Consider the following 16,066-nt stretch of genomic DNA (forward strand, 5'->3'; position numbering starts at 1 on the left):
GTAAGATTGCTCTAATGATTCCTAAGTAATTCCAACAATTATTCATGATTAGTAACATGATTCTTCAACCAAAACATAGGATTTCTGAGGTAAATCCTTCCCAAGTGATTCAAAGCTAGAGTTTTCATGTTCTATGTCAGAAAAGCAGTTTAATTCGTTGGATTGGAGCGATTACAGGTATGTGAGGCTAACTATCTACGTTAGGGAATGTTCATGATTTTCCCTATGCCTCATTCTTCATACTTTTCAAAAATTTGACTCAGAATTTTAGCCCTAGTTTCATGGTATGTTGTAGAACTGTTATCTTCTAGGGTTGCAATTACAGAATTCGTTCATGGTTGTCAATTTGAATATCATGAACTCAGCACGTAATCTTTATAGACTTATGTATTGTTACCACATGAGTCTCAGTCTAGAAATTCAGTATGCTCAGAAACAATCAATGTTTTCAGTTTAGTCCAGCATGTCTATTTCAGCTTAGTATTGTTCATTCTTGTTATGGTCTCAGTCTTTATTAATTAATCATAATTGAACATATGTGATTTTGCCCAAGGGCACAGTCTTATGTATACGTATACTTGGCCAAGGCCATTGGTACGTATTTACTAAGCCGAGGCCATAGCGTGTATTTATTATTGGGCGAGGCCCCACATATACAAACACGGATAAAACGGATGATTCGGATACGGAGGAGCGTATGGGTATTCATATCTCTACTTCATTTGCTATCATAGTTTACAGTTATTAGTTATGGGTTTCAGTTTCAGTTCCAGTACTTTATTACTTCAGTTGCTTTACATACCAATAAAATTCAAATGTGCTGATGTCTCTTTTTATTGCTTGGGGCCTGCCGCGATACACAGGTTGAAGACTCAGCTATTTAGGAGTGCACGTATCAGCTATTGGTGAGCCCCGCATTCCCGGGCGTTGATCCATTATTTCGGTTTTGAAACTATATTATTCGGTATTCTTAGAGGCTTCGCCAGACACGGTCCGGACGGTCAAATTTGTTATTTTAGCCTTGTTGGCAGTTATACTCAGTTGTTTTGGTTTAGCCATGTTGGCTACTTTCAGATATATTCATATTGTCTGAGTATTCCGCATTATCATATTTCAGTCAGACTTCCAGATAATCAACATGTGTTAGTTTTATTTTATAAATCAGTTATGTTTTGGTATCACATGTTGATTCAGCCAGCCAGTTGGTTCGCTCGGTCACATGCAGTCAGGCACCGGGTGCCGTGTTACGTCCAGGTCCAGGTTCGGGGCGTGACATTATGACTATCGACATGTATTTGATCATAGTCAAACTGGATTGGAGGAAATTATATACTCCCTCTGTTTCAATTTATGTGAACCTATTTCCTTTTTAGTCCATGCCAAAATGAATGATTCCTTTCCTAATTTAGAAACAAATTCACTTTATGAAGTGATTTACGCCTACACAAATATTCAAGACTTATTTTGAACCACAAGTTTTAAAAAGTCTTTCACTCTTTTTTAAATGTCGTCTTTATCAAATGGGTTCACATAAATTAAAACGGAGGGAGTATATCCTATAACATTCTTTTCGGGATAGATTAAGAACTACAATATTAAAAATGAACAGAACAAACAAAACAACTGACAAAATAACTGAATTTCTTGAAATTATAATCACAATTTGGAATTTCCCAAGGTTTGTATTGATTATTTCAACCAGTCTTAGGTTTAGGAGCTGATCTTTTGCCTGGAGGTCTTGAAAAATTTGCTCTCTCTTCAGGGTTATAATCACTGTCCTCCTCCTCTTCTTCTTCTTCTGGTTCTTGTTCTTTTAAATTTCCTACAGATTCATCAATTATTACAAGTCCTTGGCCTTTTGCATCATCTCCTGGTCCTATTACTACTATTGGTCCTTGGCCTTGTGCATTTCCTGTTGGTACATCACTTGCTGGTTCTTGGTTTTCTTCTGGTGGGACATCTATTGATCTTGATCCTTGGTCATTTCCTGGTTCTGACAAAATTGAACACATGTATCCAATTTTTTTTTTTTTAAATATTAAAAATATAATTAAACAAATAAATCTTTAACAGTTTAAGCCTTTAAATGATGCTGCAGAAAATCGTATAGTAACACATATATCAAATATAGAAGAAGAAACATAAGGAATTAACGAGGATCGGACAAGCCTACGTGCTCGAAGCAGCAGTAGAGAAAGTTTTCCACTATGAACGAGAAGAATTGTACAAAGATCCTCAATTACAACCATTTTATATAGATCTCAAGTAATTCCTAATCTTATTCGGACAAGGAACTTCCCAAACCGATTATGAAATTTGATATAATTTTAGGATTCACAGAATTCAAGACACAAACAACAGATGAAATGGTTACACATTTTAACATGCTATCAGAGCCACGTGAAGGGGCGTATTGAAAATATATTTAAGGAATAAAAGTGTACTCCTACCCGTTTAAACTTTTAGATGAGATGGATAATTTCAACAAAATAGTGTTTCTATAATGAAAATTAAGAGGGGAAAGAAAGAGTGAAAATTTTCAGACAGTCTTTTAACTCATACCTTGAATCTTGTTCTTCGTTTCTGTGATGAATTCAGCCATCTTTTTTTTTTGTTCTAGCTATTGTCTGTCTCTCATGGATCAAATGAGCTTTATAGAAGATTAAATGTTGAAGGATTCATTACTTACTTTCTGTTTATAATAAAATATAGAACCAGGCACGTTCATTCATTCGTAAATCATTATTTTATACCAGGCGGCCTATTTTAAAATGTTTACTTGATTCGTTTTTCTTTTCCAATGGGCCAAGTTGGTAATGAGGATATACACCTTAATTTTTTTTTCTTTTACTTTTTTATTTGAAAGTAGATATTAGGGACCACCAATTGATACAAATTTGACTAATTTATGTTATTCTTTATATGTAACGCGTCCACAAACCCCCACTCAACCCAACTGGAATGACGCAACTGGTCATATCAAATGATCAAATCATTAGAAGTAGTAAACGTTTTTCTATTATATATAAGTATCTAATAGGGATTAACACCGCAATAAATGCTTGTACTAAAAGCTATATAAATTGTACACTTTACCCAACTAATTTTTTATCTCACCTGAACATATGTTATAGTACTGAATATTTATTCCCTTCTCATGTATATACGTATGCACTTCAATTTTAATTCTCCGACACATTTATTTTCTCCGTGTACTTTTACTTGTTCACTTTTGACTTTTCAAGTTCTTTAAGAATTAATAAATGAAGTACTCCCTCCGTCCCATATTACTTGACCACATTCTCGAACTACTTTTTTATCCCAAGTGGACATATGTCATAGTACTGAATATTTATTCTCTTCTCATGTATGCACGTATGCACTTCAATTTTAATTTTCCGACACATATTTATTTTCTACGTGCACTTTTACTTATTCACTTTTGACTTTTCACGTTCTTTAAAAACTAATAAATGAAGTACTCCCTCCGTCCCATATTACTTGGCCACGTTACTAAAAATATATGTCCAAATTACTTGTTCGCTTACAAAATCAAGATAAAATTAATTAAATCTTTCTCATCTTACCCTCTCCGTCTCCCATATTACTTGGCCACATTACTAAAAATATATATATCCAAATTACTTGTTCATTTACAAAACCAAGATAAAATTAACTAAATCTTTTCCATCTTACCCTTAGTAATAAATGTTCTTGAAAATAGTCAATTTTGATTAGAATGTATTTATTGGAGAGAGATAGGAGTAAAATAGTAAAATACATCTTTTATTTATGATTTCTTAAGGGGTGTGCAAAAGAGAAAATGGCAAGTAATATGGAACGAAAGAAGTATATGTTTTATCATAATATTCATATTTATTGGTGTAAGTCTCAATAGCCTTGAAAAATGATTTGAAAATGAGTAATTAACGTGAAGGGTAAAATTAATAATTAGAACAAAAATTTCTTTCTCTCGATATGTTAATATGGACAAGTAAAAGTGAACGGAGTGAGTGACTTTTATCCCCGTTTTCCTTCTTTGTCAATACTTTAAACGTGAAGAGAGGACGAACAATAGCAATGCAAATTTGTACCAAAAGTTATATACATTGTACACTTTAACCAACTACTTTTTTATTCCACTTGGACATATGTCATAGTACTGAGTATTTATTCTCTTCTTATGTATACACATATGCACTTCAAATTTAATTCTCCTACATATATTTATTCCCTATGTGCACTTTTAGTTTTCCACTTTTGACTTTTCACGTTCTTTAAAAATTAATAAATGAAGTATATATCTTATCATAATATCCATATTTATTGGCGTATAGTCTCAATAGCATTACAAAATGATTTAAAAATGAGTAATTAATGTGAAGGGTAAAATAAGAAGAAGAAAAATTTCTTTCTCCTGATATGTCAACGTGGACGAGTAAAAGTGAAGGGAGGGAGTGATTTTTATCCCCATTTTCCTCCTTTGTCAATACTTTACTTATTTTACTCTCCTTTGCATTCTGTGATTATTATTTCTTTACATTTATAAAATGTATTCCTTTATATTTTCATTTCGTAATTTGGTGATTTACAATATAACATACTCCCTCCGTTTCAATTTATGTGAACCCATTTGACAGGGCACGACATTTAAGAAAGAGTGAAGACTTTTGAAACTTATGGTTCAAAATAAGTCTTGAATATTTGTGTGGCTGTAAATCATTTCATAAAGTGAATTTGTTTCCAAATTAGGAAAGAGGTCATTCATTTTGGCACGGACTAAAAAGAAAATAGGTTCACATAAATTGAAACAGAGAGAATATATCTTTCTAATTTTGATTTCTTTGTAACAATTATTTTTATCTATAATTGTTAAGAAAAAAATTATAATATATTTTTTAAATTAATTTAATAAAAATATTTTATTAGTTTTGCTTTCAAAAAAATTCAATATATACAAAAATGGTTCTTATGCTAGTTTATTACTATGGCATGTGATTATTCAATCATACAAATACTTGTGATAATACAAGCAAAAAATATGCGGATAAATTTTTATGCACATATTTTTTTATGCCTTTATTGCAGTAATATAAAGGTATCCAACCTTCGATCTCAATATGATAGTCATCTTAGTGAATAGCTTGAAACTCAACGAATTTCTCTGAGATTTCCTATAATACAATGTACGGAAAAGGGCCAAAATTACCCCTGAACTTTCAGAAATAGTTTATTTATACCCTTCGTTATATTATTAGGCCAATTGGGCCCTTACCGTTATACTATGGGCCAAATATACCCCTGAACTTTCAAAAATAGTTTATTTATCCATTTTCTAATTATTAACTAAATTGATTACATAAAATATATTTTGTTACATGTTGCTATATATAATGACAATTAGACTCATTTGTTTTAATTACAAAGATTAAATTCTTTTTACCCGTCATTTAATTTCACCTAATCCGTTTTGTTTATTTCAAATCAAATAAAGTACCCGTACCCGTTTTGTTTATTTCATTACAGGTTTCGTTTCTATAAAACATGGTGGTATACAAAATGAAAACCCAAAATGAAGGATCATAAAATTATGGATAACACGATGACTTTTTGGTTTTATTACATAAATTGTGATTCTTGTGATTATGATGGCTAGTATGTGTTCTATTTTCAAATACTTGTTGGTGGTCCATTCATGAATTAGTCAGAGGAACAGACTCAACTATTCCATAATGGATTTCCGGATAGAATGGTTTTTTTGTTTTTTTTCCTCTTCTACATGATTTCTTTGCATTGTTTTCATTTCTATGGAGAAAGAATAAATTTATTTTTAACCTTCGATCTATTAATGGTGAAATTTTTTTATTTGAGTTTTCATACTTATGTGAATAGCTCCGTAATGAAATAAACAAAATACAAAGTATTTTATTTGGTTTGAAATAAACAAAACGGGTTGGGTGAAATAAAGTGAGGGGTCGGATTCGGTGATTAATTTATTATAAACTACGTATATATACATATTGGGAGAAATATTTATATAAATATACGATAGTTTTCCTTATTTACAAAACATAACGATATATTACAAAACATGACGGATTTTCATATATTTTTCATTTTTTTATTTTTTTTCAGAAAATATATATATTTTTTATAAAAAAAATATTTTTTTTAAAAAAATATTTTTATTTTTAAAAAAAATAATTTTTATATATATTTTTTTAAATATTAATTTTTTTATTTTTTTTTGCTCAATGGCTTAAAAAATTACCTCATATTTCTGTGTATGAAAGTTGTATGAAATGTGTATGTGTGAGCAAAATTTTTAATATAATTTTCATATACAAAATTTTGAGCGAAAACTTTAAGCCTTGAATATTGTATGAAAATTGTTACAATGTTGTTGTAGTTGTATTAATTTTCGAAAAACCTAAAATGAAATTTATATACAAACAATGTGAATGAAATTCTAAGTCTTGAGGAAGATATACACATTTCATACCATTCTCATGCATAAAATTTTAAGCATAATGTTTAAGCCTTGATCAAGATATACACATTTCATACGTTCTTCATACATAAAATTTGAAAACTTTTTAAGAAGGATGAGCAAAATATACACATTTCATACACAAAAATTTGACGATTATTTTAAGTCTTGAATGTTGTATCAAAGTTATATACAATGTTGTTGTAGTTGTATTAATTTTATAAATCTAACATGAACTTTATACATGAAAATGTGAGCGAAATTTTAAGACATGAGCAAGATACAAATTTCATATTGTTTTCATACACACAATTTTGAGCGGATTTTTAAGCCTTGAACGAGATATACACATTTCATACATTTTTCATACACTAAATTTTGAGCAAACTTTTTAAGTCTTGAGCGAGATATACACATTTCATACAACTTTCATACATAAGTTTTTGAGCAAAAAAAAAAATATTAATTTAAAAAAAAAAAAAAAAAAATTTAAAAATATATTTCTTTTTAAAAAATAAAAAAATATTTTTTAAAAAAATGATTTTTAAAAAATAAAAAATAATTTAAAAATATATATATTTTTTTTAAATATAAAGCATGTTTTGTATAGGATTTGTAATGTTATGTTTTGTAAATATAAAACTATCGTCACGTTTCGTAAATATTTCTCCTTAAGATGTATATATATGTCAAAGACCCTTAATTTAATCTGGGTGTAATTATAGGGGGAAGTGGGTTGGGCCATTGTGATTGTGACACGTGCAGACCGTGTAACTTAAGGGTATATTTGGCCCATAGTATAACGGTAAGGGCACAATTGACCTAATAGTATAACGAAGGGTATAAATAAACTATTTTTGAAAGTTCAGGGGTATATTTGGTCTATAGTATAACGGTAAGGGAACAATTGGCCCAACAATATAACGAAGGGCATAAATAAACTATTTTTGAAAGTTCAGGGGTAATTTTGGCCCTTTTCCGTCGGGAAAAGGATCAAATATATCCCTGAACTTTTCGAAAATGTCTAGATATACCCTCCGTTATAAGTTTGGCTCATCTGTACCCCTGCCGTTCAACTTTTAGCACATATATACCCCTAAGGACGTTAGTTGCATTGCTAGAATTTTAGGGGCCATTAATTTTTTTTTTTAATATCAGAAATTGCCACATGTACCCCTCCCATCTAATCCACCCCTCCAATAGCTCGACCCGCGAAATAATCCGACCCACCCTCCCTTTTAACCCATCTAATTAGGGGTGGGCGTTCGGTTTTTCGGTTCGGTTTTATTAAACTTCGGTTTGGCTATTTCGGGTTCGATTTTTTGAAGGTGGACACCAAACACCGAACCAAACTAGTTCGGTTCGGTTCTTTCGGTTTCGGTTTTTTAAAGTTCAGTTCGGTTCGGTTTCGGTTTTTTCAATTCAATTTTTTTAATATAATATTAGAAGCGATTCCATTGACACTAATTCATATTCTCAAAAGCAATAAAACATAAAACTGATAAATTGAAATCAAAATCAAACAAACAGATACACAAAACGAGAAAACTATAATCATGACATAGGATTACTAGGTGTTATATACATACTGTAAAAATAATTAAAAAAACACATAAAGGACATACATTAATCCTAAAGAGACATCCTATTTACCTTTCTTTGTTAAGGATATTTGATTTTTTCAATTGAAGTGGAAAATTAGGGATACAAATGCAAAAGAGGACTTATTACAATTGAGTTTTTTTTGCTTTAAACTTAATGGGCCTGGACTATTTTAATTTTTTGGATAATGTATTAAATTTCGGTGCGCGTTCGGTTTTTCGGTTCGGTTTTATCAAACTTCGGTTTGGCTATTTCGGTTTCGGTTTTTTGACGATGGACACCAAACACCGAACCAAACTAGTTCGGTTCGGTTTGTTGAAGTTTCGGTTCGGTTTTTCAGTTTTCGATATTTATGTCCAACCCTACATCTAATCCATTTACCTTTCATCTTCATCCAAAGAAGCACCATTAGTTACAAAATAAAAATACTATACCAATTACGATAATTAATTAAAAATTAGAAGATGAATTGACTGAGGTGGAATTTATGGCCACCCCATTATCAATAGCAGCTTCATGGAAGTGGCCACAATCCATATTTAACGGCATCAATTAACACTCCAAGAAGACTATACACGTCTTTTTCCTTTCATTAATAATTTTCACATCTCCATTCTTGACTTTCTTTTATTAATTTACAAAACATATTGATAACACCCTAGAAAAGAAAAGAAAAGAAAAAAGAAAATAAGAAGAAAACAAACCCACCAAGGTTTTTTTTTTCCCCTTCTTGTCCCAAAGAGCAAAGAATTACAGAGAAAGGCCGAGAAAGTGCAAGTATTGAAGCCCTAGATTTTTTACACTTCGATAGGTTTGAGACTCGGATTCATCTTTTTTCTATGTAAATGGATAGAAAATATTGAAAGTTTCAATTTTTCAGCTAAAACTGCAAGTAAGAAATCTTCTACTAGTAATGGCGATCCAAAGGTTCAAATCGATACTTCAATGAATACCCACTTTTTAGAAAGAAAATTTGGTGTTGTTGATGATGAGAGAATATGATGTATTAATGGTCTCTTTTGCTAGATGAAGGTGGTCTTGCCCATTGGGTGGGGGGTGTTGGCAGTAGTGGTGGCTCAAGGTTAGGTGGAGGTGGGATGGAGAAGAAAAATGAAAAAAATGAAAAAGGGATTGAGATTTTGTGGGTCGGGTATTGGAGGGGGTGGGTTATAATGGAAGGATCTTTCAAATTTATATGCCATGTGGCGATATCAGATTTTTTTTTTTTTTTTTAAGGATTAGGAAAATCCAGCAATGCAACTAACGACTTTCGGGGTATATATGTGTACAAAGGCACAAATGAGCCAAACCTGTAATTGAGGGTATATCTAGACATTTTCGAAAAGTTCAAAGATATGTTTGACCCTTTTTCCATGTATTATTAATCATACGGTTGAGAATCCGCGTGATAGTGCAAATGGCGGAGTCAGGATATCAACTATATGAGTTTTAAATTTTAGAACGACGACTTCATGTGCTAATAATTGGATTTTAAGTTTAATATGTGTACATACTAAATGAACTTTTAACACAAATACATTGTTTGATTGCGTTATTCCCAATTCTTTAAAGGATCTCTTTTTGCCTAACCCCCACCATGAAGGTGGCTTTAACTTTTTTTTTTTTTTGTTTTTTTTTTTTTTTAAATAAAATAAAAAATGAAGGTTACTGCATTAGACCAAAGCATATTTGAATTTCTACCCCCGGCACACCGCAAACCAGAGTTTTGCTTTTTCTTATACATCTTTTAAATCATTAACTCCAACCACTAAAGGATGTGGTGCAGTGGATGGGGCCGCTCCTCCATTAACCAGAGGTCTCGGATTCTAGCCCTGGGTATGAAAAATCCTTGGTAGGAAGCACTTTTCCCCAAATGGACCCTACGCGACGCGAATCCGAATATTATTAAAGTAGAGTTGTAGAATTTTAAAACTCGTTAATCATCTTGATTATACGTTGTTCTGTAAATGTTTTCTTTTTATATATAATTTGAATCATTATAGTGTTTTCTTATTGATCATTTCAATAATATTTTTTTTGACCGCGCGAAATGCAGCCAAATTCATTAGTTTGGTAATAATCGCCATGCTTAAACACACAAATTGTATTATCACACATTTTCCTCCATCATAGTGATAAAGTAAACTCAAACTAAAAGTAAGATCAACAAACACACACAAAGAAACTAAAAAGGAACCAAGACATGAACAACAATATTGGAATTTCCCAAGCTTATTGTATTAATATTTATATTTATTTCAACCAGTGGTAGGACCAGGTCGTTTGCCAGGAGGTGTTGGCATTTTTGCTTTTGCAACTACGTGCACCAACCCCTCATCTTCTGCTTTTCCTGCCTCATCTTTCTCTACTACTCCTTGTGCATTTTCTGATTCTGACAAAAAAAAAAAAAATGACAACATATATTTCCATATTATTTCGCGAAAAACCAAGTTTCGTAATCATCTGATATCCGAAATTCGCTAATCTGATTACTCAAATACGCGCTTTGTAGAGCCCATTTTAGGGAGAAGTAGTATTATTTACCGTGATTTTTTTCATTCTCGGATTCAAACATGAGATGTCTGACTAATTAGAATAGGGAGATTATATACATTCCACAGTACCCATTAGTGCTAACATGATTCATTAATAATATGATGAAAATCAAGACACATACTCCCTCCGTCCAAAAATAGGAGTTATTTTTCCGTTTTCGAGAGTCAATTCGACTAATCTTTGAAGCTAAAGTGAATTAGATCATCTCAATATTGTAAAATTAAAATTCAGATATTCAAGAACTGTATGAAAATCATTATAAATTGTAATTTCTTCCAAATGTTGGTAAAAGTTCATATCAGTTGAATCTCAAGAAGCAAAAAAACAATAGATACTTTGGGACAGAGGAATAGTACTAGTGTTTAACATATTTATAGACACAAGATAATATTCTGAATTTTTACTTGTTTAAGTTTGAAATTCATGGATCTGCATCAAAAGTAGATATTTTCAATGAATTTTCAAGCACCGGCTAATTTCAAAACCGATCCGGAAAGTGGTTAGCCCGTATATTTTCTACTATCCAGAATCCACTGATTCGATTAGTTCAATGTGCGTCTTGTAAGGTTTATTTAAGGAAGAGATGCTATTTACTAATAGGAATTTTTTTACTCTTGGACTCGAACACAAAATCTCTAATGTAGTGTTGAACATTTATAGACACAAGATAGTTTTCAAGTGTTACCTTTAGCAGGCTCTTCACTTGGAGTAGTGAGGGGTTTAGTTGATAGATCTTGAATCTCGTTCTTCATTTCTTCAGCCATCTGTTTCTTCCAGGTTTTTTTTTTTTTTTTTTTTTTGCCACAAGGCTCAATTGAGGTTTATAGAAGACAAATTTTTGATGATTATTATTTGTATCTAAAGAGAGTTGAGGACCATGTGGTTAGCATTTTTTTAGACTTGCGATGGCGTGCTATATTTTATAACGTTCACATGTTCACTTCTTTCCAACGGGCCAGTTGACCAATAGACGGAGTAAATATCTCAAACGATCGCTTACCTTTGAAAAATTATGTAACAAAGTTATTAAATTTTGCTATATATTAATAAAATCACTCAATATTGGATTTACTCTCATAAAATCACTCAACTAGATGAATCAATCAAAAAATTTGACATGACAATATTAATTAATTTTTTTATGTCATGTAGACATGAACACCACAAATAAAATAAAATAAAATAAAATAAAATAAATCCATATCTTAATATCCCAACACCCACCCACCAACCCTTCACCTAAAACCCATTTTTCCCTATTCTCTCTACGCTTCCTCTCCTTGTTTTTTTCCTTTTTTATTTTTTTTTTTTATTTGTAAAGGGCTTCAGAAGATCTCTAGTAGAGATGTCCTAGTCAATTTATTCGTTATTTGGTGGGTTTCTCCACAGAAACTTAAATTATCAGATAATTAGAGAAGAGAAAAGGAGTTTTGTTTGAAACAAGTACAGAAGCAAAATAGAAAGGCACACTAGTGGAGAAGCAGTAGGGTTAAATGATGATTAGCAGAAAGTGTAGGGAGAGAATTGAATTAGCTATAAGGTCGGCGAGGGCCATGGTGAACCTGGGTTTAAGGACTAAAACGCTACATTAGTAATACATATTGTAAACTAATAAGTGAATGAAAATATTTTTACCCAAACATTAGTATAGTCTTACTCTATATCCAAAAAAGCAAGAATGAATATTTGGGGAAATAAAGAAACAAGGAGAGGAAGTGTAGAGAGAACAGGCAGGGGCGGCTCAACGAAATCGGTGGCCTAAAGTCAAACCTCTAAAGAGGCCTTAAAAATATCTAATAAAATTTTACATATTTTATTCTAATTCTTTTTTTTTCTTTTTTCGTGAAGATGATATATAGTTCATCTTGTATATCTTGTTTATTCACGGTTACATGTTAGCTTCACTGTTAGAGATATTTAATAACTCTATTCACTAAAGTTTAAATAAACATTTGTCTAAGAAACATACATAGATGGTTACGATAATATTTTCTTACTTCTCATAATCTAATAATCTCAATTTCGTAACACTATGTAGATGCCAAAATAATTTCATACATTTCGAACAATTCAAGTCTATTTTGAAGTAAAAAAAATGGCTTAATCAAGTATTTATAAAAAACAATCAACTCTACAAGAGACTTCATCTTTTTAATAGTATCAAATAGTAGTCATCAATTTGTTCACTTTTATATATTGCATAATATTTATTACTCTCTAATTTATGTGAAAGCGTTTGATTGGACACGAAGTATAAGAGAAAAAGAAAGATTTTTGAAACTTTTGGTTTAAAATACGCCAAAGAAATTTTGTGGCTATAAATCATCTCATAAAGGGTAAAATGAGATGCCATTGTTTTTTGGACTAACTAAAAAAGAAAGAATGTCATATAAATGGGACGGAAAAAGTATAAAATTAGAATTATTTATTTCAATTACATATATCACATTTCAAGAAAAGTAGTATAAAATCTAGTCCCTTTTATTTATAGTTTTATAATATATAAGTATATAAAATAAAAAAATTTGGGGCCTTCATTTTTTTTTTTTGGGGGCGGGCGAGGGGGTGGGGGGTGGGTGGGTGCGTGGTGGAGGGGCTAAAGCCACAACTTTAGTTGCTTTCCCCTCCAGCTGGCCCAGAGAGCAGGGGAAAATGGATTTTAGATGAAGGGTTGGTGGGTGGGGAGTCCGGAACCAAAATGACCCAAAAAAAAAACATTTTGAACCAAAATACCCCAACAAAAAAAAATGTTACAAAACTACCTTTAGCGCAGTAAAATACTGCGCTAAAGCACTTAACCGTAACGGCCCCGTTAAGTGCTTTAGCGCAGTATTTTACTGCGCTAAAGGAATTTTTCTCTCACCTATAGCGCAGTAAAATACTGCGTTATAGGACCCAACATAAATCCCGTCGGGTTCCACCACTGGTCCCTCCAGTGGCAAAAAAAAAAAATTGAAAAATGCCATTGGAGGCGAAACCGAGGTGGTCCCCACATCCAAAAACGTCATTTTCTATTAAATTTCGTCGGGAAAGTTTAGATTTTCGGTATATTCAAGTCAAAGAGAAAGATTCTAAGTTTGAATTTTGGGAAAAAGCGGCATACAACTCGATTAAAATAACTCTATAAAAAAATTTCGATTAAGGTTTTCTACTATGAACTTTTGTTATTATTTTGTTATAGACATTATATTCTAAGCATGCTTAATATTTAATCCTTGCTATTTTCCAAAAAAAAAAAATCATTTTTTTTTGTTCTTGTTCGGACTGGGCAGTGGGTTTTGCCACTGTTCCGATTTTTTTTTTCTGTTTAATTCATTATTTGTTAAATGTTTGTGAATTGTTAATTTGTTAAATGTTTATGAATTGTTAATTTGTTATATGTTTATGAGTTGTTAATTTGTTAATTGTTAATGAATTATTATTTTGTTAATTGATTATTTGTTAAATATTGATTATGAATTAATTAGTTGTTAAATATTGTTTATGAATTGAAAGAAGTTGATTGGTAATGAATTATTGTTTTGTTAACACTTTGTTTGGATGATTGTTATGTATTGTTTCATAATGTATCGTATTGTGTTGTATTGTATAGGACCAAATCAGTGGTTACATAAAATAAGACCTTTCGTCGTTACATAACAATAAAATTAAAGTAACAATCAAAGCAAACAGTGTATTTAAACTAACAACATAATATAATACAATAGGTAACAACCATCCAAACAAGTTGTAAATGAGGTAACAACCATCCAAACAAGTTGTAAATGATTATGAATTGTTAATCTATATTATTTTAAAAGCATGAATATATATATGTTAAATAAAAAAAGATTATCTAAAAAGGAATAGTTAAAGTTCTTCTTTTCATAAATACATAAGTTAACGAAAAAAATGTAAAGTTTGTAGGAAAATATGTGGTCGACAAATATACTCTTTTAGTCTAATTTTATCGTAGTTGTGTTAGCTATTTGGTCAATTAAAAATATATCACATATTCAAAATAGAGTTCTAAACAAATATTACTGCTGAATTTCGATTCCCAAACTAATTAACTTAAAAGTCTTTGCCATCACATAATCCAAAAGTAATTAACTTAAAAGTCTTTGCCATCACATATGTGTCATTACTATCACATATTAAGTTTACTGCATATCCCTTGTTAATTATTCACAAGATATAATATTACATAATTCACATATTCCCTATCAATTATTAATTAGTTAATATAATTTATCTTTCATTTCAAGAATAATGACTAATTTAGTTTGTACAGACCGGACTCTTTCATGGATCCGAATGTTCCCCCGGGGTTCCCAGGGGCCCGATGATCACCGGGGCCCGGCCGACAGAGATCGGTATTGTCTTTGCAAGGCAATCATAGGTCAGAGTTATTATGGGCCGGTACTATAGAGATATCTACTAGGCTCCGTCCCCGTAGGCTGCAGAGAGCGTGGACTCTTTTACGCGAGCAACCCCCACACCCTCGCGTCTTGGAGATATTATTTCGGGGCAGCATCTACCGTTGCGTGTCCGTTGGTCGGGTACAGCATGATTGGGCGCTCATCACGGCCATGGTTGAGCGGTGGAGGCCAGAGATGCATACTTTCCATCTTCGCACTGGTGAGGCCACGATTACACTTCAGGATGTGGAGGTCCTCTTTGGATTGGGGGTAGATGGAGAGCCATTATACACTTGGTACGAGCTTCCTCCTGGTCAGACGTGGGCGACAAAGTTGACTAGGCTCACCCACTTCGTGCCTGATGCCGAGGGCCAGATGTCGGGACAGAGTCGGGTTCAGATTAGTGCACTCTACACTTATTTGGAGGTGGTCCGGTTGTGGATGGCACCCGCAGACGATGTTGATCGTCATGCCGTTTGTGCCTGGCTTATTATATACGGGGGGCATCTTGTTCCCGAACTCATCCGGTGCCTTTGTCGGTTTACGCTATTTGGTTTTCTTGGAGCATCGGACCGCTCGGGAGACTACGGTTCGGGCGGTCTTTGTTTGGCGTATCTTTACGGATGCTGTGCCGAGCGTCTATTGGTGTTGTCAGAGATGTGTGTGAATTTTTTGCTGTTCTCCAGGTAATATTTTAACTATGCGTTCCTTTAACATAGTCAAACCTCTTGAAACAACGACTTAAAAATCGTATTTTCTAATATCGCTTACAGTTATGAGCGTGGGAGAGGATGCTGCCTTTTCAGCCCTACCTAGGCATCACCTCGAGATTAACATGCCTTATGCGAGGATGTGGACAACGGGTTTTGACCGGGATGTGGATACGCGCCCACGTATTCTTCCATTCCGGGACCAGCTTGATCACATGATGGACGATGCGGTAAAACTATTTAACTTTACATTATTAATTTAATAAAACTTCTTTTCTACTTGGTGATCACTGATTTGTATTTATATG

General features: G+C 32.4%; 1 protein-coding gene and 1 long non-coding RNA gene across 2 annotated transcripts; both read right to left on the reverse strand.

Annotated features, from left to right (window-relative positions):
• Positions 1-1,576: 1,576 nt before the first annotated feature.
• LOC132060939 (uncharacterized) lies at positions 1,577-2,711 on the reverse strand. The gene is made up of 2 exons (XM_059453829.1): positions 2,563-2,711; positions 1,577-1,993 (listed from the first exon to the last, which is right to left on the reverse strand). The coding sequence occupies exons 1-2, from the start codon at positions 2,600-2,602 to the stop codon at positions 1,695-1,697; spliced, it is 339 nt and encodes a 112-aa protein (XP_059309812.1). The 5' UTR covers positions 2,603-2,711; the 3' UTR covers positions 1,577-1,694.
• A 7,467-nt stretch (positions 2,712-10,178) lies between these two features.
• On the reverse strand, positions 10,179-11,794 carry LOC132060133 (uncharacterized). The gene is made up of 2 exons (XR_009415888.1): positions 11,334-11,794; positions 10,179-10,484 (listed from the first exon to the last, which is right to left on the reverse strand). It is a non-coding gene; the product is annotated as an uncharacterized LOC132060133 (long non-coding RNA).
• Positions 11,795-16,066: the final 4,272 nt, after the last annotated feature.

This window comes from Lycium ferocissimum, chromosome 6 (genome assembly GCF_029784015.1).
Source record: "Lycium ferocissimum isolate CSIRO_LF1 chromosome 6, AGI_CSIRO_Lferr_CH_V1, whole genome shotgun sequence".
NCBI classification, from domain to species: Eukaryota; Viridiplantae; Streptophyta; class Magnoliopsida; order Solanales; family Solanaceae; genus Lycium; species Lycium ferocissimum.

Excerpts from the sequence above, each read along its gene's own strand:
- LOC132060939 (XM_059453829.1), bottom strand. The coding sequence starts at position 2,602 with ATGGCTGAATTCATCACAGAAACGAAGAACAAGATTCAAG. Across the intron at positions 1,994-2,562 it reads AACGAAGAACAAGATTCAAG|AACCAGGAAATGACCAAGGA; the intron begins GTATGAGTTAAA and ends CAATTTTGTCAG.